The sequence below is a fragment of the Oncorhynchus kisutch genome, linkage group LG26 (assembly GCF_002021735.2).
Source record: "Oncorhynchus kisutch isolate 150728-3 linkage group LG26, Okis_V2, whole genome shotgun sequence".
Classification (NCBI taxonomy): Eukaryota; Metazoa; Chordata; class Actinopteri; order Salmoniformes; family Salmonidae; genus Oncorhynchus; species Oncorhynchus kisutch.
The window spans coordinates 27766457-27783879 of NC_034199.2; the positions used below are offsets into that span (position 1 = coordinate 27766457).

Below are 17423 nucleotides of genomic sequence, written 5' to 3' on the forward strand. Positions count from 1 at the left end.
CCTCTACTCTCTCTATACTCCACCCTCTACTCTCTCTCTATACTCCACCCTCTACTCTCTCTATACTCCACCCTCTACTCTCTCTATACTCCACCCTGTACTCTCTCTCTATACTCCACCCTCTACTCTCTCTATACTCCACCCTGTACTCTTTCTCTATACTCCACCCTGTACTCTCTCTCTATATTCCACCCTGTACTCTCTCTCTATACTCCACCCTCTACTCTCTCTATACTCCACCATGTACTCTCTCTCTGTACTCCACCGTCTACTCTCTCTATACTCCACCCTGTACTCTCTCTATACTCCACCCTCTACTCTCTCTATACTCCACCCTCTACTCTCTCTATACTCCACCCTGTACTCTCTCTATACTCCACCCTGTACTCTCTCTATACTCCACCCTCTACTCTCTCTATACTCCACCATGTACTCTCTCTATACTCCACCCTCTACTCTCTCTATACTCCACCCTGTACTCTCTCTCTATACTCCACCCTCTACTCTCTCTATACTCCACCCTCTACTCTCTCTATACTCCACCCTCTACTCTCTCTATACTCCACCCTGTACTCTCTCTATACTCCACCCTGTACTTTCTCTCTATACTCCACCCTCTGCTCTCTCTATACTCCACCCTGTACTCTCTCTATGCTCCACCCTGTACTCTCTCTCTATACTCCACCCTCTACTCTCTCTATACTCCACCCTGTACTCTTTCTATACTCCACTCTGTACTCTCTCTCTATACTCCACCCTCTACTCTCTCTATACTCCACCCTCTACTCTCTCTATACTCCACCGTCTACTCTCTCTATACTCCACCCTCTACTCTCTCTATACTCCACCCTCTACTCTCTCTATACTCCACCCTCTACTCTCTCTATACTCCACCCTGTACTCTCTCTCTATACTCCACCCTCTACTCTCTCTATACTCCACCCTGTACTCTTTCTCTATACTCCACCCTGTACTCTCTCTCTATATTCCACCCTGTACTCTCTCTCTATACTCCACCCTCTACTCTCTCTATACTCCACCCTGTACTCTCTCTCTGTACTCCACCCTCTACTCTCTCTATACTCCACCCTGTACTCTCTCTATACTCCACCCTCTACTCTCTCTATACTCCACCCTCTACTCTCTCTATACTCCACCCTGTACTCTCTCTATACTCCACCCTGTACTCTCTCTATACTCCACCCTCTACTCTCTCTATACTCCACCCTGTACTCTCTCTATACTCCACCCTCTACTCTCTCTATACTCCACCCTGTACTCTCTCTCTATACTCCACCCTCTACTCTCTCTATACTCCACCCTCTACTCTCTCTATACTCCACCCTCTACTCTCTCTATACTCCACCCTGTACTCTCTCTATACTCCACCCTGTACTTTCTCTCTATACTCCACCCTCTGCTCTCTCTATACTCCACCCTGTACTCTCTCTATACTCCACCCTGTACTTTCTCTCTATACTCCACCCTCTACTCTCTCTCTATACTCCACCCTGTACTCTCTCTCTATACTCCACCCTCTACTCTCTCTCTATACTCCACCCTGAACTCTCTCGCTATACTCCACTATGTACTCTCTCTATACTCCACCCTGTACTCTCTCTATACTCCACCCTGTACTCTCTCTCTATACTCCACCCTCTACTCTCTCTATACTCCACCCTGTACTCTCTCTCTATACTCCACCCTGTACTCTCTCTATACTCCACCCTGTACTCTCTCTATACTCCACCCTGTACTCTCTCTCTATACACCACCCTGAACTCTCTCTATACTCCACCCTGTACTCTCTCTCTATACTCCACCCTCTACTCTCTCTATACTCCACCCTGTACTCTCTCTCTATACTCCACCCTATACTCTCTCTCTATACTCCACCCAGGACTCTCTCTCTATACTCCACCCTGTAGTCTATCTCTATACTCCACCCTGTACTCTCTCTATGCTCCACCCTGTACTCTCTCTCTATACTCCACCCTGTACTCTTTCTCTATACTCCACCCTGTACTCTCTCTCTATACTCCACCCTGTACTCTCTCTATGCTCCACCCTGTACTCTCTCTATATACTCCACCCTGTACTCTCTCTCTATACTCCACCCTGTACTCTCTCTCTATACTCCACCCTGTACTCTCTCTATACTCCACCCTGAACTCCCTCTCTATACTCCACCCTGTACTCTCTCTATACTCCACCCTGAACTCTCTCTCTATACACCAGCCTGTACTCTCTCTCTCTATACTTCACCCTGAACTCTCTCTCTATACTCCACCCTGTACTTTCTCTCTACACTCCACCCTCTGCTCTCTCTATACTCCACCCTGTACTCTCTCTATGCTCCACCCTGTACTCTCTCTCTATACTCCACCCTCTACTCTCTCTATACTCCACCCTGTACTCTCTCTATGCTCCACCCTGTACTCTCTCTCTATACTCCACCCTCTACTCTCTCTATACTCCACCCTCTACTCTCTCTATACTCCACCCTGTACTCTTTCTATACTCCACTCTGTACTCTCTCTCTATACTCCACCCTCTACTCTCTCTATACTCCACCCTCTACTCTCTCTATACTCCACCGTCTACTCTCTCTATACTCCACCCTCTACTCTCTCTATACTCCACCCTCTACTCTCTCTATACTCCACCCTCTACTCTCTCTATACTCCACCCTGTACTCTCTCTCTATACTCCACCCTCTACTCTCTCTATACTCCACCCTGTACTCTTTCTCTATACTCCACCCTGTACTCTCTCTCTATATTCCACCCTGTACTCTCTCTCTATACTCCACCCTCTACTCTCTCTATACTCCACCCTGTACTCTCTCTCTGTACTCCACCCTCTACTCTCTCTATACTCCACCCTGTACTCTCTCTATACTCCACCCTCTACTCTCTCTATACTCCACCCTGTACTCTCTCTATACTCCACCCTGTACTCTCTCTATACTCCACCCTGTACTCTCTCTATACTCCACCCTCTACTCTCTCTATACTCCACCCTGTACTCTCTCTATACTCCACCCTCTACTCTCTCTATACTCCACCCTGTACTCTCTCTCTATACTCCACCCTCTACTCTCTCTATTCTCCACCCTCTACTCTCTCTATACTCCACCCTATACTCTCTCTCTATACTCCACCCAGGACTCTCTCTCTATACTCCACCCTGTAGTCTATCTCTATACTCCACCCTGTACTCTCTCTATGCTCCACCCTGTACTCTCTCTCTATACTCCACCCTGTACTCTTTCTCTATACTCCACCCTGTACTCTCTCTCTATACTCCACCCTGTACTCTCTCTATGCTCCACCCTGTACTCTCTCTATATACTCCACCCTGTACTCTCTCTCTATACTCCACCCTGTACTCTCTCTCTATACTCCACCCTGTACTCTCTCTATACTCCACCCTGAACTCCCTCTCTATACTCCACCCTGTACTCTCTCTATACTCCACCCTGAACTCTCTCTCTATACACCAGCCTGTACTCTCTCTCTCTATACTTCACCCTGAACTCTCTCTCTATACTCCACCCTGTACTTTCTCTCTACACTCCACCCTCTGCTCTCTCTATACTCCACCCTGTACTCTCTCTATGCTCCACCCTGTACTCTCTCTCTATACTCCACCCTCTACTCTCTCTATACTCCACCCTGTACTCTCTCTATGCTCCACCCTGTACTCTCTCTCTATACTCCACCCTCTACTCTCTCTATACTCCACCCTCTACTCTCTCTATACTCCACCCTGTACTCTTTCTATACTCCACTCTGTACTCTCTCTCTATACTCCACCCTCTACTCTCTCTATACTCCACCCTCTACTCTCTCTATACTCCACCGTCTACTCTCTCTATACTCCACCCTCTACTCTCTCTATACTCCACCCTCTACTCTCTCTATACTCCACCCTCTACTCTCTCTATACTCCACCCTGTACTCTCTCTCTATACTCCACCCTCTACTCTCTCTATACTCCACCCTGTACTCTTTCTCTATACTCCACCCTGTACTCTCTCTCTATATTCCACCCTGTACTCTCTCTCTATACTCCACCCTCTACTCTCTCTATACTCCACCCTGTACTCTCTCTCTGTACTCCACCCTCTACTCTCTCTATACTCCACCCTGTACTCTCTCTATACTCCACCCTCTACTCTCTCTATACTCCACCCTGTACTCTCTCTATACTCCACCCTGTACTCTCTCTATACTCCACCCTGTACTCTCTCTATACTCCACCCTCTACTCTCTCTATACTCCACCCTGTACTCTCTCTATACTCCACCCTCTACTCTCTCTATACTCCACCCTGTACTCTCTCTCTATACTCCACCCTCTACTCTCTCTATTCTCCACCCTCTACTCTCTCTATACTCCACCCTCTACTCTCTCTATACTCCACCCTGTACTCTCTCTATACTCCACCCTGTACTTTCTCTCTATACTCCACCCTCTGCTCTCTCTATACTCCACCCTGTACTCTCTCTATACTCCACCCTGTACTTTCTCTCTATACTCCACCCTCTACTCTCTCTCTATACTCCACCCTGTACTCTCTCTCTATACTCCACCCTCTACTCTCTCTCTATACTCCACCCTGAACTCTCTCGCTATACTCCACTATGTACTCTCTCTATACTCCACCCTGTACTCTCTCTATACTCCACCCTGAACTCCCTCTCTATACTCCACCCTGTACTCTCTCTATACTCCACCCTGAACTCTCTCTCTATACACCAGCCTGTACTCTCTCTCTCTATACTTCACCCTGAACTCTCTCTCTATACTCCACCCTGTACTCTCTCTCTATACTCCACCCTGTACTCTCTCTCTATACTCCACCCTGAACTCCCTCTCTATACTCCACCCTGTACTCTCTCTCTATACTCCACCCTGAACGCCCTCTCTATACTTCACCCTGAACTCTCTCTCTATACTCCACCCTGTACTCTCTCTCTGTACTTCACCTTGTACTCTATCTCTCTATACTCCACCCTGTACTCTCTCTATACTCCACCCTGTACTCTCTCTCTATACTCCACCCTGTACTCTCTCTCTATACTTCACCTTGTACTCTCTCTCTCTATACTCCACCCTGTACTCTCTCTCTATTGGGATCATGTCTGAACTCCCCATAGAGACTGACAGAACCAGGTACCTATCCAACACATGGACCCAGTACTGGTACCCCGTGTATATAGCCTGCTTATCGATACTCATTGTTTATTTATTATTTATTTTATTATTATGTATTATTATTTTTCAATTGTCTCTCGCATAGAGATTGTAGATCCAAAGATTCGTAACAGCAAGTGTGGTTTTCTGACCCCGCTGTGTGTATCAGTACCAGTCAGAGGAGGTTCACACAGCTGTAGCAGTGACTCAACAGCCTCCCAGGTTGCTACAGACCCAGAATCTCCTGCTTGGATCCCCTCATCATGGAGCACAAAGCAGCAGGCTGTCTCTGTTTGGTTAGATTTAGGAAGTGCTCAGAGGGTAACTGGCCGTGTGTGTGCGTGTGTGCGTTTGTGAGCATGTTTGTGTGTGTGTTCTAAGGAGTCCTGAGGATTGTTGAACAGCTAGGTAAATAAATACTATCCTGATCCCGGTCCTTGAAGGCCAGGTTTAGATGAGTGGACTAACTAGACATCAGAAGGATAGATATTCATAATGTACAGTGGGTATAGAAAGCCCCCCCCCTTTCAAAATGTTCACCTTTTGTTGACTTACAGCCTGAAATGAAAACACATCAAATCAGACTTTTCCCTGCTTTATTTACACACAGTAAACCACAACATCCAAGCAAATGGTTTTCTCCAAAAATCTGTGAAAATGTATTTAATTGAAAACAGTAAAATTGCCTATTTGGATAAGTGAACACCCCCCTGAGTTAATACTTGGTGGAACCACCTTGAATTACAGCCATGAGTCTCTTTGAATACGTCTCTACTAACTTTGCACACCTTGACTGTGCAATATTTGCCCATTCTTCCTTGCAGAATTGTTGAAGCTCAGTCAAAATGCCATGTGACCGTTTATGGACTGCACTCTTCAAGTCATTCCACAGATTGTTGATGGGATTTAGGTCGGGGCTCTGACTAGGCCACTCAAGGACATTCACCTTTTTGTCCTTCAGCCACTGAACTGTTGCTTTGGCTGGGTGCTTTGGGCCATTGTCATGTGATCCATCTTCCCATTTTCAACTTCCTGGCAGAGAGCTGCAGGTTTTCCTCAAGAATCTGTCGGTAATTTGCACTGTCCATTTCCCCTTCTATCCTGACAAGTGGTCCTGTCTCTGCTGAAGATAATCACCCCCACAACAGGATGCTGCCACCACCATGCTTTACTGTAGGCATGGTGTTCTTTACTGTAGGCATGGTGTTCTTTACTGTAGACATGGTGTTCTTTACTGTAGGAATGGTGTTCTTTACTGTAGGCATGGTGTTCTTTACTGTAGGCATGGTGTTCTTTACTGTAGGGATGGTGTTCTTTACTGTAGGCATGGTGTTCTTTACTGTAGACATGGTGTTCTTTACTGTAGGCATGGTGTTCTTTACTGTAGGCATGGTGTTCTTTACTGTAGACATGGTGTTCTTTACTGTAGGGATGGTGTTCTTTACTGTAGGCATGGTGTTCTTTACTGTAGACCTGGTGTTCTTTACTGTAGGGATGGTGTTCTTTACTGTAGACCTGGTGTTCTTTACTGTAGGGATGGTGTTCTTTACTGTAGGCATGGTGTTCTTTACTGTAGACATGGTGTTCTTTACTGTAGGCATGGTGTTCTTTACTGTAGGCATGGTGTTCTTTACTGTAGGCATGGTGTTCTTTACTGTAGGCATGGTGTTCTTTACTGTAGGGATGGTGTTCTTTACTGTAGGAATGGTGTTCTTTACTGTAGGGATGGTGTTCCTTACTGTAGGCATGGTGTTCTTTACTGTAGACATGGTGTTCTTTACTGTAGGCATGGTGTTCTTTACTGTAGGCATGGTGTTCTTTACTGTAGACATGGTGTTCTTTACTGTAGACATGGTGTTCTTTACTGAAGGCATGGTGTTCTTTACTGTAGGCATGGTGTTCTTTACTGTAGGCATGGTGTTCTTTACTGTAGACATGGTGTTCTTTACTGTAGACATGGTGTTCTTTACTGTAGGGATGGTGTTCTTTACTGTAGACATGGTGTTCTTTACTGTAGACATGGTGTTCTTTACTGTAGACATGGTGTTCTTTACTGAAGGCATGGTGTTCTTTACTGTAGGCATGGTGTTCTTTACTGAAGGCATGGTGTTCTTTACTGTAGGAATGGTGTTCTTTACTGTAGGGATGGTGTTCTTTACTGTAGGCATGGTGTTCTTTACTGTAGGCATGGTGTTCTTTACTGTAGGCATGGTGTTCTTTACTGTAGGGATGGTGTTATTTACTGTAGGGATGGTGTTATTTACTGTAGACATGGTGTTCTTTACTGAAGGCATGGTGTTCTTTACTGTAGGCATGGTGTTCTTTACTGAAGGCATGGTGTTCTTTACTGTAGGAATGGTGTTCTTTACTGTAGGGATGGTGTTCTTTACTGTAGGCATGGTGTTCTTTACTGTAGGCATGGTGTTCTTTACTGTAGGCATGGTGTTCTTTACTGTAGGGATGGTGTTATTTACTGTAGACATGGTGTTCTTTACTGTAGGGATGGTGTTATTTACTGTAGACATGGTGTTCTTTACTGTAGACATGGTGTTCTTTTCTGTAGGCATGGTGTTCTTTACTGAAGGCATGGTGTTCTTTACTGTAGGGATGGTGTTCTTTACTGTAGGCATGGTGTTCTTTACTGTAGGCATGGTGTTCTTTAGAGAGACAGGAAACACAGGGATAAATACATTGGCACAGAGAGACAGGAAACACAGGGATAAATACACTGGTACAGAGAGACAGGAAACACAGGGATAAATACACTGGTACAGAGAGACAGGAAACACAGGGATAAATACACTGGCACAGAGAGACAGGAAACACAGGGATAAATACACTGGCACAGAGAGACAGGAAACACAGGGATAAATACACTGGTACAGAGAGACAGGAAACACAGGGATAAATACACTGGCACAGAGAGACAGGAAACACAGGGATAAATACACTGGGGAAAATAAGCCACACTGTCACGTCTTCTAGGAGTAGTGGGTTTGGAGTCTTCTAGGAGTAGTGGGTTTGGAGTCAGGCGCAGAGAGCAGAGGGTTCAGACAATCGTATTTTATTCCGGTACAAACGGTTACGCCAAAACACTAGGAGCATAAAACTGACCGGCCCAAACACATGACCCCAACAGTCTGGAGAAAATAAAATACAAATGCACAAACTAACAGAGGAACAATCCCAAACAAACATAGGTGGGCCTAACAGGCTTAAATAGACATAAATCAAGTAACAAACAAGAGACAGGTGCAACCAATAAGACCAAACGAACAGAAAATGAAAAAGGGATCGGTGGCGGCTAGTAGACCGCCGTGCGGGGGAGCCACCTTCGGTGGGAGTCGTAGTACACACCTGGAGGGGATGGAGACAATCACAAGGACAGGTGAAACAGATCAGGGTGTGACAGTATTGGGTTTTCGCCAGACATATCGTTTTGCGTTAAGGCCAAAAAGTTCAATTTTGGTCTCATCTGACCACAACATCTTTCGCCACTTGGCCTTGGAATCTACAATGTGCTTTCTGGCAAAGCTCAAACCAGACTTGAGTGGTGTTTTTCTTGCCACCCTCCCATAGAGGCCAGATTCGTGAAATGCTTGTGATATTGTGGTCACATCCACACATTGACCAGTCTTTGCCATAAAGGCCTGAAGCTCCTTCAAAGTCACAATTGGCTTCTTGGTAGTCTCTCTGATCAGTCTCCTTCTTGCCCGGTCATCCAGTTTGGAGGGATGGCCTGATCTATGCAGGGTCTGGTGCCATACGCCTTCCACTTCTTAATAATGGTGGTAACTGTGCTCTGAGGGACAAAGCCTTTGAAATATTTTTATATCCATCCTCTGACTTGCGCCTTTCCACAACTTTATCTCATAGATCTTTTGAAAGTACCTTTTCGCCCATAGTCTATTCTTTGCTTTGAATTGCACTACTAATGTCACGATTTCCGCCGAACTTGGTCCCTCTCCTTGTTCGGGCGGTGTTCGGCGGTCCACGTCACCGACCTTCTAGCCATCGCTGATCCTTTTTTCATTTTCCATTGGTTTTGTCTTGTCTTCCTACACACCTGGTTCCAATCCCATCAATTACATGTTGTGTATTTAACTCTCTGTTTCCCCTCATGTCCTTGTCGGAGATTGTTTGTTGTATGTTTTGTACAAGTCATGTTCTGGTGTGCGACGGGTTTTGTACTCTTTAGCATTTATTAAACTGCTCCATTTATACCAAGTTCACTCTCCTGTGCCTGACCTCCCTGCCACCAGCACGCACCTATTACAACTATACAGTTGAGTTGTGCATTTCTGAACTAATCAAAGTCACTATAATTGATCACAGATGGAAGCCAATTAGCTTGATTTGTGATCTGGAAGGTGGTTGGTTATACCTAAGCAAGTTTGCAATTAAAATTCTAAGGGGGGTGTTCACATACCCAAATAGGGGATTTTACTGTTTTAATTGCAATTAATTTATTGGTAAAAAAAAAAAAAAAAAATTCACCTTGATGTTGTGGTTTACTGTGTGTAAATAGAGCAGTAAAAAGTCTGATTTGATGTGTTTTCATTTCAGGCTGTAAGTCAACAAAAGGGGAACATTTTGAAAGGGGGGTGGCTTTCTATTCCCACTGTACATAGTGGTGCTAAAGACAAGCTTGCCACAATCAACTGCTTTCCCATAAGACACTCATCCCGACACTCATCCCAGTTTCTTCTTTCTCCTCATCTCTACAGTGAACCTGTTGGACTCCAAAGCCAGCCAGGGGGAGCTGGGATGGATCTCCTACCCATCACATGGGGTGAGTAGTACATACATGTCACACATATAGTATCTGCACATTCTATGCTCTGTCAGCATTCTGTCCTGTCATCAGATTTCAGTGTTTTAATGGTGCTTAGGACATTTCAAAACAAACAATACAAACACATCTTATTTTCTGTTATCCTATGAGTCAAGTGGGATTAACAATCCTTAAGAGTCTCTTGACGCACCTGTGCGTCAATCTAAGTAACATAATAAATACATCCCAGTTAAAATACATCCGTTTAGGGCCTCCCGGGTGGCGCAGTGGTTAAGGGCGCTGTACTGCAGCGCCAGCTGTGCCATTAGAGTCCCTGGGTTCGCGCCCAGGCTCTGTCGTAACCGGCCGCGACCGGGAGGTCGCGACGCACAATTGGCCTAGCGTCGCCCGGCTTAGGGAGGGCTTGGTCGGTAGGGGTGTCCTTGTCTCATCGCGCACCAGCGACTCCTGTGGCGGGCGGGGGCCAGTGCGCACTAACCAAGGTGGCCAGGTGCACGGTGTTTCCTCCGGCGCATTGGTGCGGCTGGCTTCCGGGTTGGATGCGCGCTGTGTTAAGAAGCAGTGCGGCTTGGTTGGGTTGTGTATCGGAGGACGCATGACTTTCAACCTTCGTCTCTCCCGAGCCCGTACGGTTAGTTGTAGCGATGAGACAAGATAGTAGCTACTACAACAATTGGATACCACAAAATTTAGGGAGAAAAAGGGGTACAATTCAAATAAATAAAATACATCCGTTTAAGTTAGAGACATCAGTTTTTTTTGCATGTCTGCATCTCAATCCACTGCATCCACCTGTTGGCCTTCCGCGTTTACTGTGGAAGTTGGCAGAGCTACAGCGGTGTTTGTTAGACCAGGAGACATCCCGAAAATTGTTCTTCTCACGAAAACGTCTATAACGTCCGAACGGTTTGGCCAATAAATAGATTCTCATGAACACAATGGTGTTCTCCCTTTTAGTCTATGACACCTACAAGAGTCACGGGACTCGTCTGGAGCCAGTAACGCCGATGTGCCAACTTCTGTCTGTAGCGTCTGAACTGTTTGAGCCAAAACTAATATGATCCCACTATGGAAAGTGGAGACTCACCAACATGTTCTATGACCCCTACTTGTGTCACGGGACTCGCCTGAAGGTAATCTAACAAACTAATGAAAGTATGGAGGTAGTTTTGTGCCAACAAAAATAAGGGTTTAAATATGTGTCCAAAAGTATATATTTCCCGAGCTTTCTTATATCTCTTTTTTGTGTGTTTTTTTTGTTGCTTTTTATGAACGTGTTATTCAATGTGTTTCTATGTGTTATAAAAGTAAAGGCCAAATTCTATATTTTATCAAAAAATATACCTAAAGGCATCTTAACATTCACAATCAAATAGCTAAATGATCCATGATATGACCATCTTAAAACTATTCCATATGTTAGCTTAGTACCCCCCCCAAGTGGTATTAACCTACACATGGGTTAAGTAGGTGATAGACTCACCACATGGGTTAAGTAGGTGATAGACTCACTCATGGGTTAAGTAGGTGATAGACTCACCACATGGGTTAAGTAGGTGATAGACTCACCACATGGGTTAAGTAGGTGATAGACTCACCACATGGGTTAAGGAGGTGATAGACTCACCACATGGGTTAAGGAGGTGATAGACTCACCACATGGGTGGGATGGGGAGACAGATTGCATTTCTTCATTTTGTTAAAGAAGAGAAGGGTCAGCTTATAATATGGTTTGAATTTTTGCAACAACAGAGCAACAGCACATGTTAATAAAACCCAGGTAACTTAGTATCTCAACACATCAATCAAAACAACATGTTAATGAAACCCAGGTAACGTAGTATCTCAACACAGCAATCAAAACAACACCAAACAGCATGACTTCCTTCCCTTCCCTAATCCACCTACATCCTCCTGTGTCTCTCACCTGCCATAGTCTGTGTGTGTGTGTGTGTGGTTGTGGTTGTGGGTGTGGGTATGTGTGTGTAGTATGCATGTCTGTGTGGTTCTGTGTTTATTTGTCTACCAGTCTCCAGCAGCCAATCCCTCCTCTGAACGTTAAGTGTTAGAGTTACTGGCTGGCTGAGTTGAAGGTAATCCACTCATTCCTTCCATAGAGCTGCCAGCCTTGGTTTCCTCCAGCCATATATTAACTACCAGCACTAGAAAACTTAGAGGTTACTTTATAAGGTTGAACCAAACACACTTACCGAACAGTGACTTTCAATGTCTCATGTTTATTTAGGCCCAGGTTTGAGGCCCAGTTTGTGTAATTGACATGACCTTTGAGAGTGGGAACTCCTCTATGTAAAGTTAGACAGATTCAGAACCGTTTTAAAAGGCAGAGAATGGGTTTGATTATCATATGGTACACTGAATATTATGAGGAAACCAATGTCTTACTGAAAAGAGGTTGGTAGGAGCGAGAAAGAGTGCTGATCAAGTCCTCAAGGTGAATCATGGATAATTACTCACGTCATTGGCTGATGGGGGCAGATAAGCATTTTGCCGTGAGAGCCAGACCCTCTGAAATGATTTCTGATAATGCAGTGGCATAGGGGCCACACACACACACACACACACACACACACACACACACACACACACACACACACACACACACACACACACACACACACACACACACACACACACACACACACACACACACACACACACACACACACACACACACACGTTGACAGTGACGGATGGGCCCCTGGTCTTCTGCCGCTGTAAGCAAAGTGCTACCTGGTGTTACAAAATGCTTCAGTGTTACAGTAGAAACAGGACCCTAACCGCACTGTGCACACCTGCGTCATTCTGACTCACAGTCATAGCCCTGGGGTGTGGGTAATAGTCACTAATGTCCAGTGCACCCCTTGACTTTTTCCACATTTTGTTACGTTACAGCCTTATTCCAAAATAGAGTAAAAAAAAAAAATATCTTCAATTTACACACAATACTCCATAATGATGACGTAAAAACAGGTTATTAGATTTTCTTTTGCTAATTTATTACAATTCTTTTTTGAAATATCACATTTACATAAGTATTCAGACCCTTTACTCAGTACTTTGTTGAAGCACCTTTGGCAGCGATTACAGCGATTACAGTCTTCTTGGGTATGACCCTAAAATCTTAGCACACCTGTATATGTGGAGTTTCTCTCATTCTTCTCTGCAGATCCTCTCAAGCTCTGGCTGTTTGTATGGGGAGGGTTGCTGCAGGTATTTTTAGGTCTTGGCTGTGCTTAGGGTTGTTGTCCTGAGCGCTCTGAAGCAGGTTTTCATCAATGATCCCTCTGTACGTTGCTTCGTTCATCTTTCCGTCGATCCTGACTAGTCTCCCAGTCCCTGCCACTGAAAACCATCCCCACAGCATGATGCTGCCACCACCATGCTTCACCTTAGGGATGGTGCCAGGTTTCCTCCAGATGTGACGCTTAGCATTCAGGCCAAAGATTTCAATGTTGGTTTCATCAGACCAGAGAATCTTGTTTCTCATGGTCTGAGAGTCCTTTAGGTGCCTTTTGGCAAACTCCAAGTGGGCTGTCATGTGCCTTTTATTGAGGAGTGGCTTCCGTCTGGCCATTCTACCATAAAATCTTGATTGGTGGAGTGCTACAGAGATGGTTGTCCCTTCTGGAAGGTTCTCCCATCTTCACAGAGGAACTCTGGAGCTCTGTCAGAGTGACCATTGGGTTCTTGGTCATCTCCCTGACCAAGGCCTTTCTTCCCCGACTGCTCATTTTGGCCGGGCGACCAGCTCTAGGAAGAGTCTTGGTGGTTCCAAACTTCTTCCATTTAAGATTGATGAGATAAAAAAACAAACAATTGAATACATTTTAAAATAAAGCTGTAACATAACAAAATGTGGTAAAAATCAAGAGGTCTGAATACTTCCTGAATACACTGTAGATTAAGAGTTTATGACACGTTGTTAGGATGTGTCATAAACTCACGTTTCACATCTTTTCACATCTTTGAAAGAATAAATCCCTAGCAATTTACCCCCACCAATTTACAGATATATTCCACATTGTCTGAGGAACCAGAAGAAGATCTCATCTCCAACTGCATATGTGGAATAATGAGAAACTCTACATGGTGCTGGGAGCCTGAGGTCTGGCCCTACACACACTATGCTCTCCTGGCATCGCCTCATCCAATCCCAGAGAGACACACTACATTACTGCCCTCCAGTCCAGAGCTTAATGGCACAGCTCTTTTGGCCAGCGTCCACCACTCCTCAGTCTCCACGTATTGTAATATCCAAACTCATTTAGTCACCATAGCACCATATTTCCCCCAAATACATACTGACTGACTGACAGAGTGAGAGGTCCCCAGCTGCACTGGGAGAGAAGAGAAAGCCCATCCATAAATGAGAGATTAGCACATGGTGGGGCTTGGAGAGAGGCTGCTATAGTGGGGGACTATAGAGGGGATATAAAGGGGTTTGGAGGGGGGGTGTAGAGTGTGTTATGGTTTCTCTCTGGTCAAAGCTGTGATGAAAAGCTTCTGACTGATGTGGTGCAGTTGTCACGGCGACCCAGAGCAGGAAACTTAAGCTGCTCTCCGCTCTGCTCTTCTCTTTGGTGACGACCACCAGGCTGTGGGAATGGAGAAAAAGAGAGAGAAAGAAATAAAGAAAGAGAGAGGGGTTTTCCACCTCTCTCCTGATGATTTGTGTCTCAATCTAACAGCTGAATCCGACTCATTATTGGACACTAGTCAGATCAATGGCGGTTCAGGTTTCACCACTTTGACCTTCTGTGTTGGGTCACAGCCATCAATATCAGCCGTCAAACTCCATTTAGTTTCTAAACCCTTGAATACATGTATTGGAACTATAAAAATACAAATGGTGCACAAAATAGTGTTCAGGAACCAGCGTTGATTTAATTTATCACCCAAAAACAAGGAAACAACCAAATTTGATGTAAATGAGTCTAAATCTGCCATTTGACTGAAGCTATCCCTCAGTCCTTTGAAGTGCCCTGTGCAGACTGCTGATTGGTCAGTTTGTCAGAGAGTCTGATGTGGTCGTTAGGTGGACCAGCCTCAGTGTCTCAGGTTCCCCCTGGTTTTACTGCTGCAGCCTGTTCTACCTACAGCACAGATCACAGAGCTCTTATCCTCCTCCCAGCCAGGGGCAAGTTCACACACTGACCTCCCTATGACCCCCCCACAGCTGTGACCTGGGGTCAGAGGTCAGGGGTAGTCATATGAGTGTGTAGCCCAAACCGTTCGGACGCTACAGATGTGTTCATGAGAAGACTGATTTTCGGGATGTCTCCTGGTCTGACAAACACAGCTGTAGCTCTGCCACCTTCCACCACAGATGTCTCCTGGTCTGACAAACACAGCTGTAGCTCTGCCACCTTCCACCACAGATGTGGATGGATGACAAACACAGTTGTAGCTCTGCCACCTTCCACCACAGATGTGGATGGATGACAAACACAGCTGTAGCTCTTGCCACCTTCCACCACAGATGTCTCCTGGTCTGACAAACACAGCTGTAGCTCTGCCACCTTCCACCACAGATGTGGATGGATGACAAACACAGCTGTAGCTCTGCCACCTTCCACCACAGATGTGGATGGCTGACAAACACAGCTGTAGCTCTGCCACCTTCCAGCACAGATGTGGATGGCTGACAAACACAGCTGTAGCTCTGCCACCTTCCACCACAGATGTGGATGGATGACAAACACACCTATAGCTCTGCCACCTTCCACCACAGATGTGGATGGCTGACAAACACAGCTGTAGCTCTGCCACCTTCCACCACAGATGTGGATGGCTGACAAACACAGCTGTAGCTCTGCCACCTTCCACCACAGATGTGGATGGATGACAAACACAGCTGTAGCTCTGCCACCATCCAGCAACATACAGATATCTCTAGCTGAAACAGATATCTCTAGCTGAAACAGATATCTCTAGCTGAAACAGATATCTCTAGCTGAAACAGATATCTCTAGCTAAAACAGATATCTCTAGCTGAAACAGATATCTCTAGCTGAAACAGATATCTCTAGCTGAAACAGATATCTCTAGCTGAAACAGATATCTCTAGCTAAAACAGATATCTCTAGCTGAAACAGATATCTCTAGCTGAAACAGATATCTCTAGCTGAAACAGATATCTCTAGCTAAAACAGATATCTCTAGCTAAAACAGATGGATTTTGATGAGATTTTTTTATTTTGTATTATTATGCTAAAATGATTTTTTCGCATGGACATCTACTCTAGGGGCTTTTAACCAAGGCCCCAGGACCAGTTGAAGCAAAATAGCCCCATAACATCAAAGATCCACCACCATATTTTACAATAGGTTCATTTCTGCTGATGCGTTCTCATTTCGACTCTAAACACACAACTCGTGTGCGTGGCCAAAGAGCTTTATTTTCATGTTATCCAATAAATGTAAACGCCTGGAGTGTGCTTAACTGCATTGGTACATGGATTGGAACTGGTGTTTTGGTCAGATGATATGAATATAGAGCTCTTTGGCCACGCACACCATGTAAAATATGGTGGTGTATCGTGATATTAATTTGTCTCAAAATCTACGTGTTTAAATGGTCAACTCAGTCTCCAGACTTTAAACCCAATGAAAACCTGTGGTTTGATTTAAAGAGGGCAGTTAATAAGCGCAGCCTAAGGAATGTCCAAATATCTAGAAGGCTTCTGTATGGAGGAATGGTCTAAGAACCCTCCCAATGTGTTCTCCATCTCTGAAAAAAAGGCTCAGTGCCGTTATCTTTGCAAGGTGAGGTATTGAAAGGTATTGAAAACAGGGGTGTCAATCATTTAGTATATAAAATAATATAATTTCTACATTTTTGGGAGCATACAATATAGCTCTGAATTTGAATTATTAATGTTATACCCCTACCCCACTGTCTCTCTCCATACACACTCTCTCTCTCTCTCTCCCTCCCCCAACTCTCTCTATCTCCCTCCCCCACTCTCTCTCTCCCTCCCCTCTCTCTCTCCCTACCCCCACTCTCTCTGTCTCTCACTCTCCCCCCCCCCTCTTTCTCTCTCTCTCTCTCTCCCCCACTCTCTCTCCCTCTCTCCCTCCCCCCCTCTCTCCCCCATCCTCTCTCTCTCTCACTCTCTCCCCCACTCTCTCTCTCTCCCTCCCTCCCCCATTCTCTCCCCCCCTCTCTCTCTCTTTCTCCCCCCTCTCTCTCTCTCTGTCTCTCTCTCTCACTCTCTCCCCCACTCTCTCCCTCTCCCCTCCCCTACTCTCTCTATGTCTCTCTCCTCTCTCTCTCTCTCTCTCTCTCTCTCTCTCTCCTCTTCCCTCTCTCTCTCCCACTCTCTCCCCAACTCTCTCTCTCCCTCCCCCACTACTCCCCCCTCCCCTCTCTCTCTCTCTCTCCCTCCCCCACTCTCTCTCTCTCC

General features: G+C 45.4%; 1 protein-coding gene across 2 annotated transcripts in view; it reads left to right on the forward strand.

The window, feature by feature from the left end:
- The window catches only part of LOC109881965 (ephrin type-A receptor 3), a 144367-nt gene that overhangs the window by 8781 nt on the left and 118163 nt on the right, over positions 1-17423 (forward strand). For both annotated transcript variants that reach the window (XM_031805582.1, XM_031805583.1), the window contains exon 2: positions 9929-9993. In XM_031805582.1, the coding sequence (XP_031661442.1) occupies positions 9929-9993 (65 nt within the window). The remainder of the gene's footprint in view (positions 1-9928; positions 9994-17423) is intronic.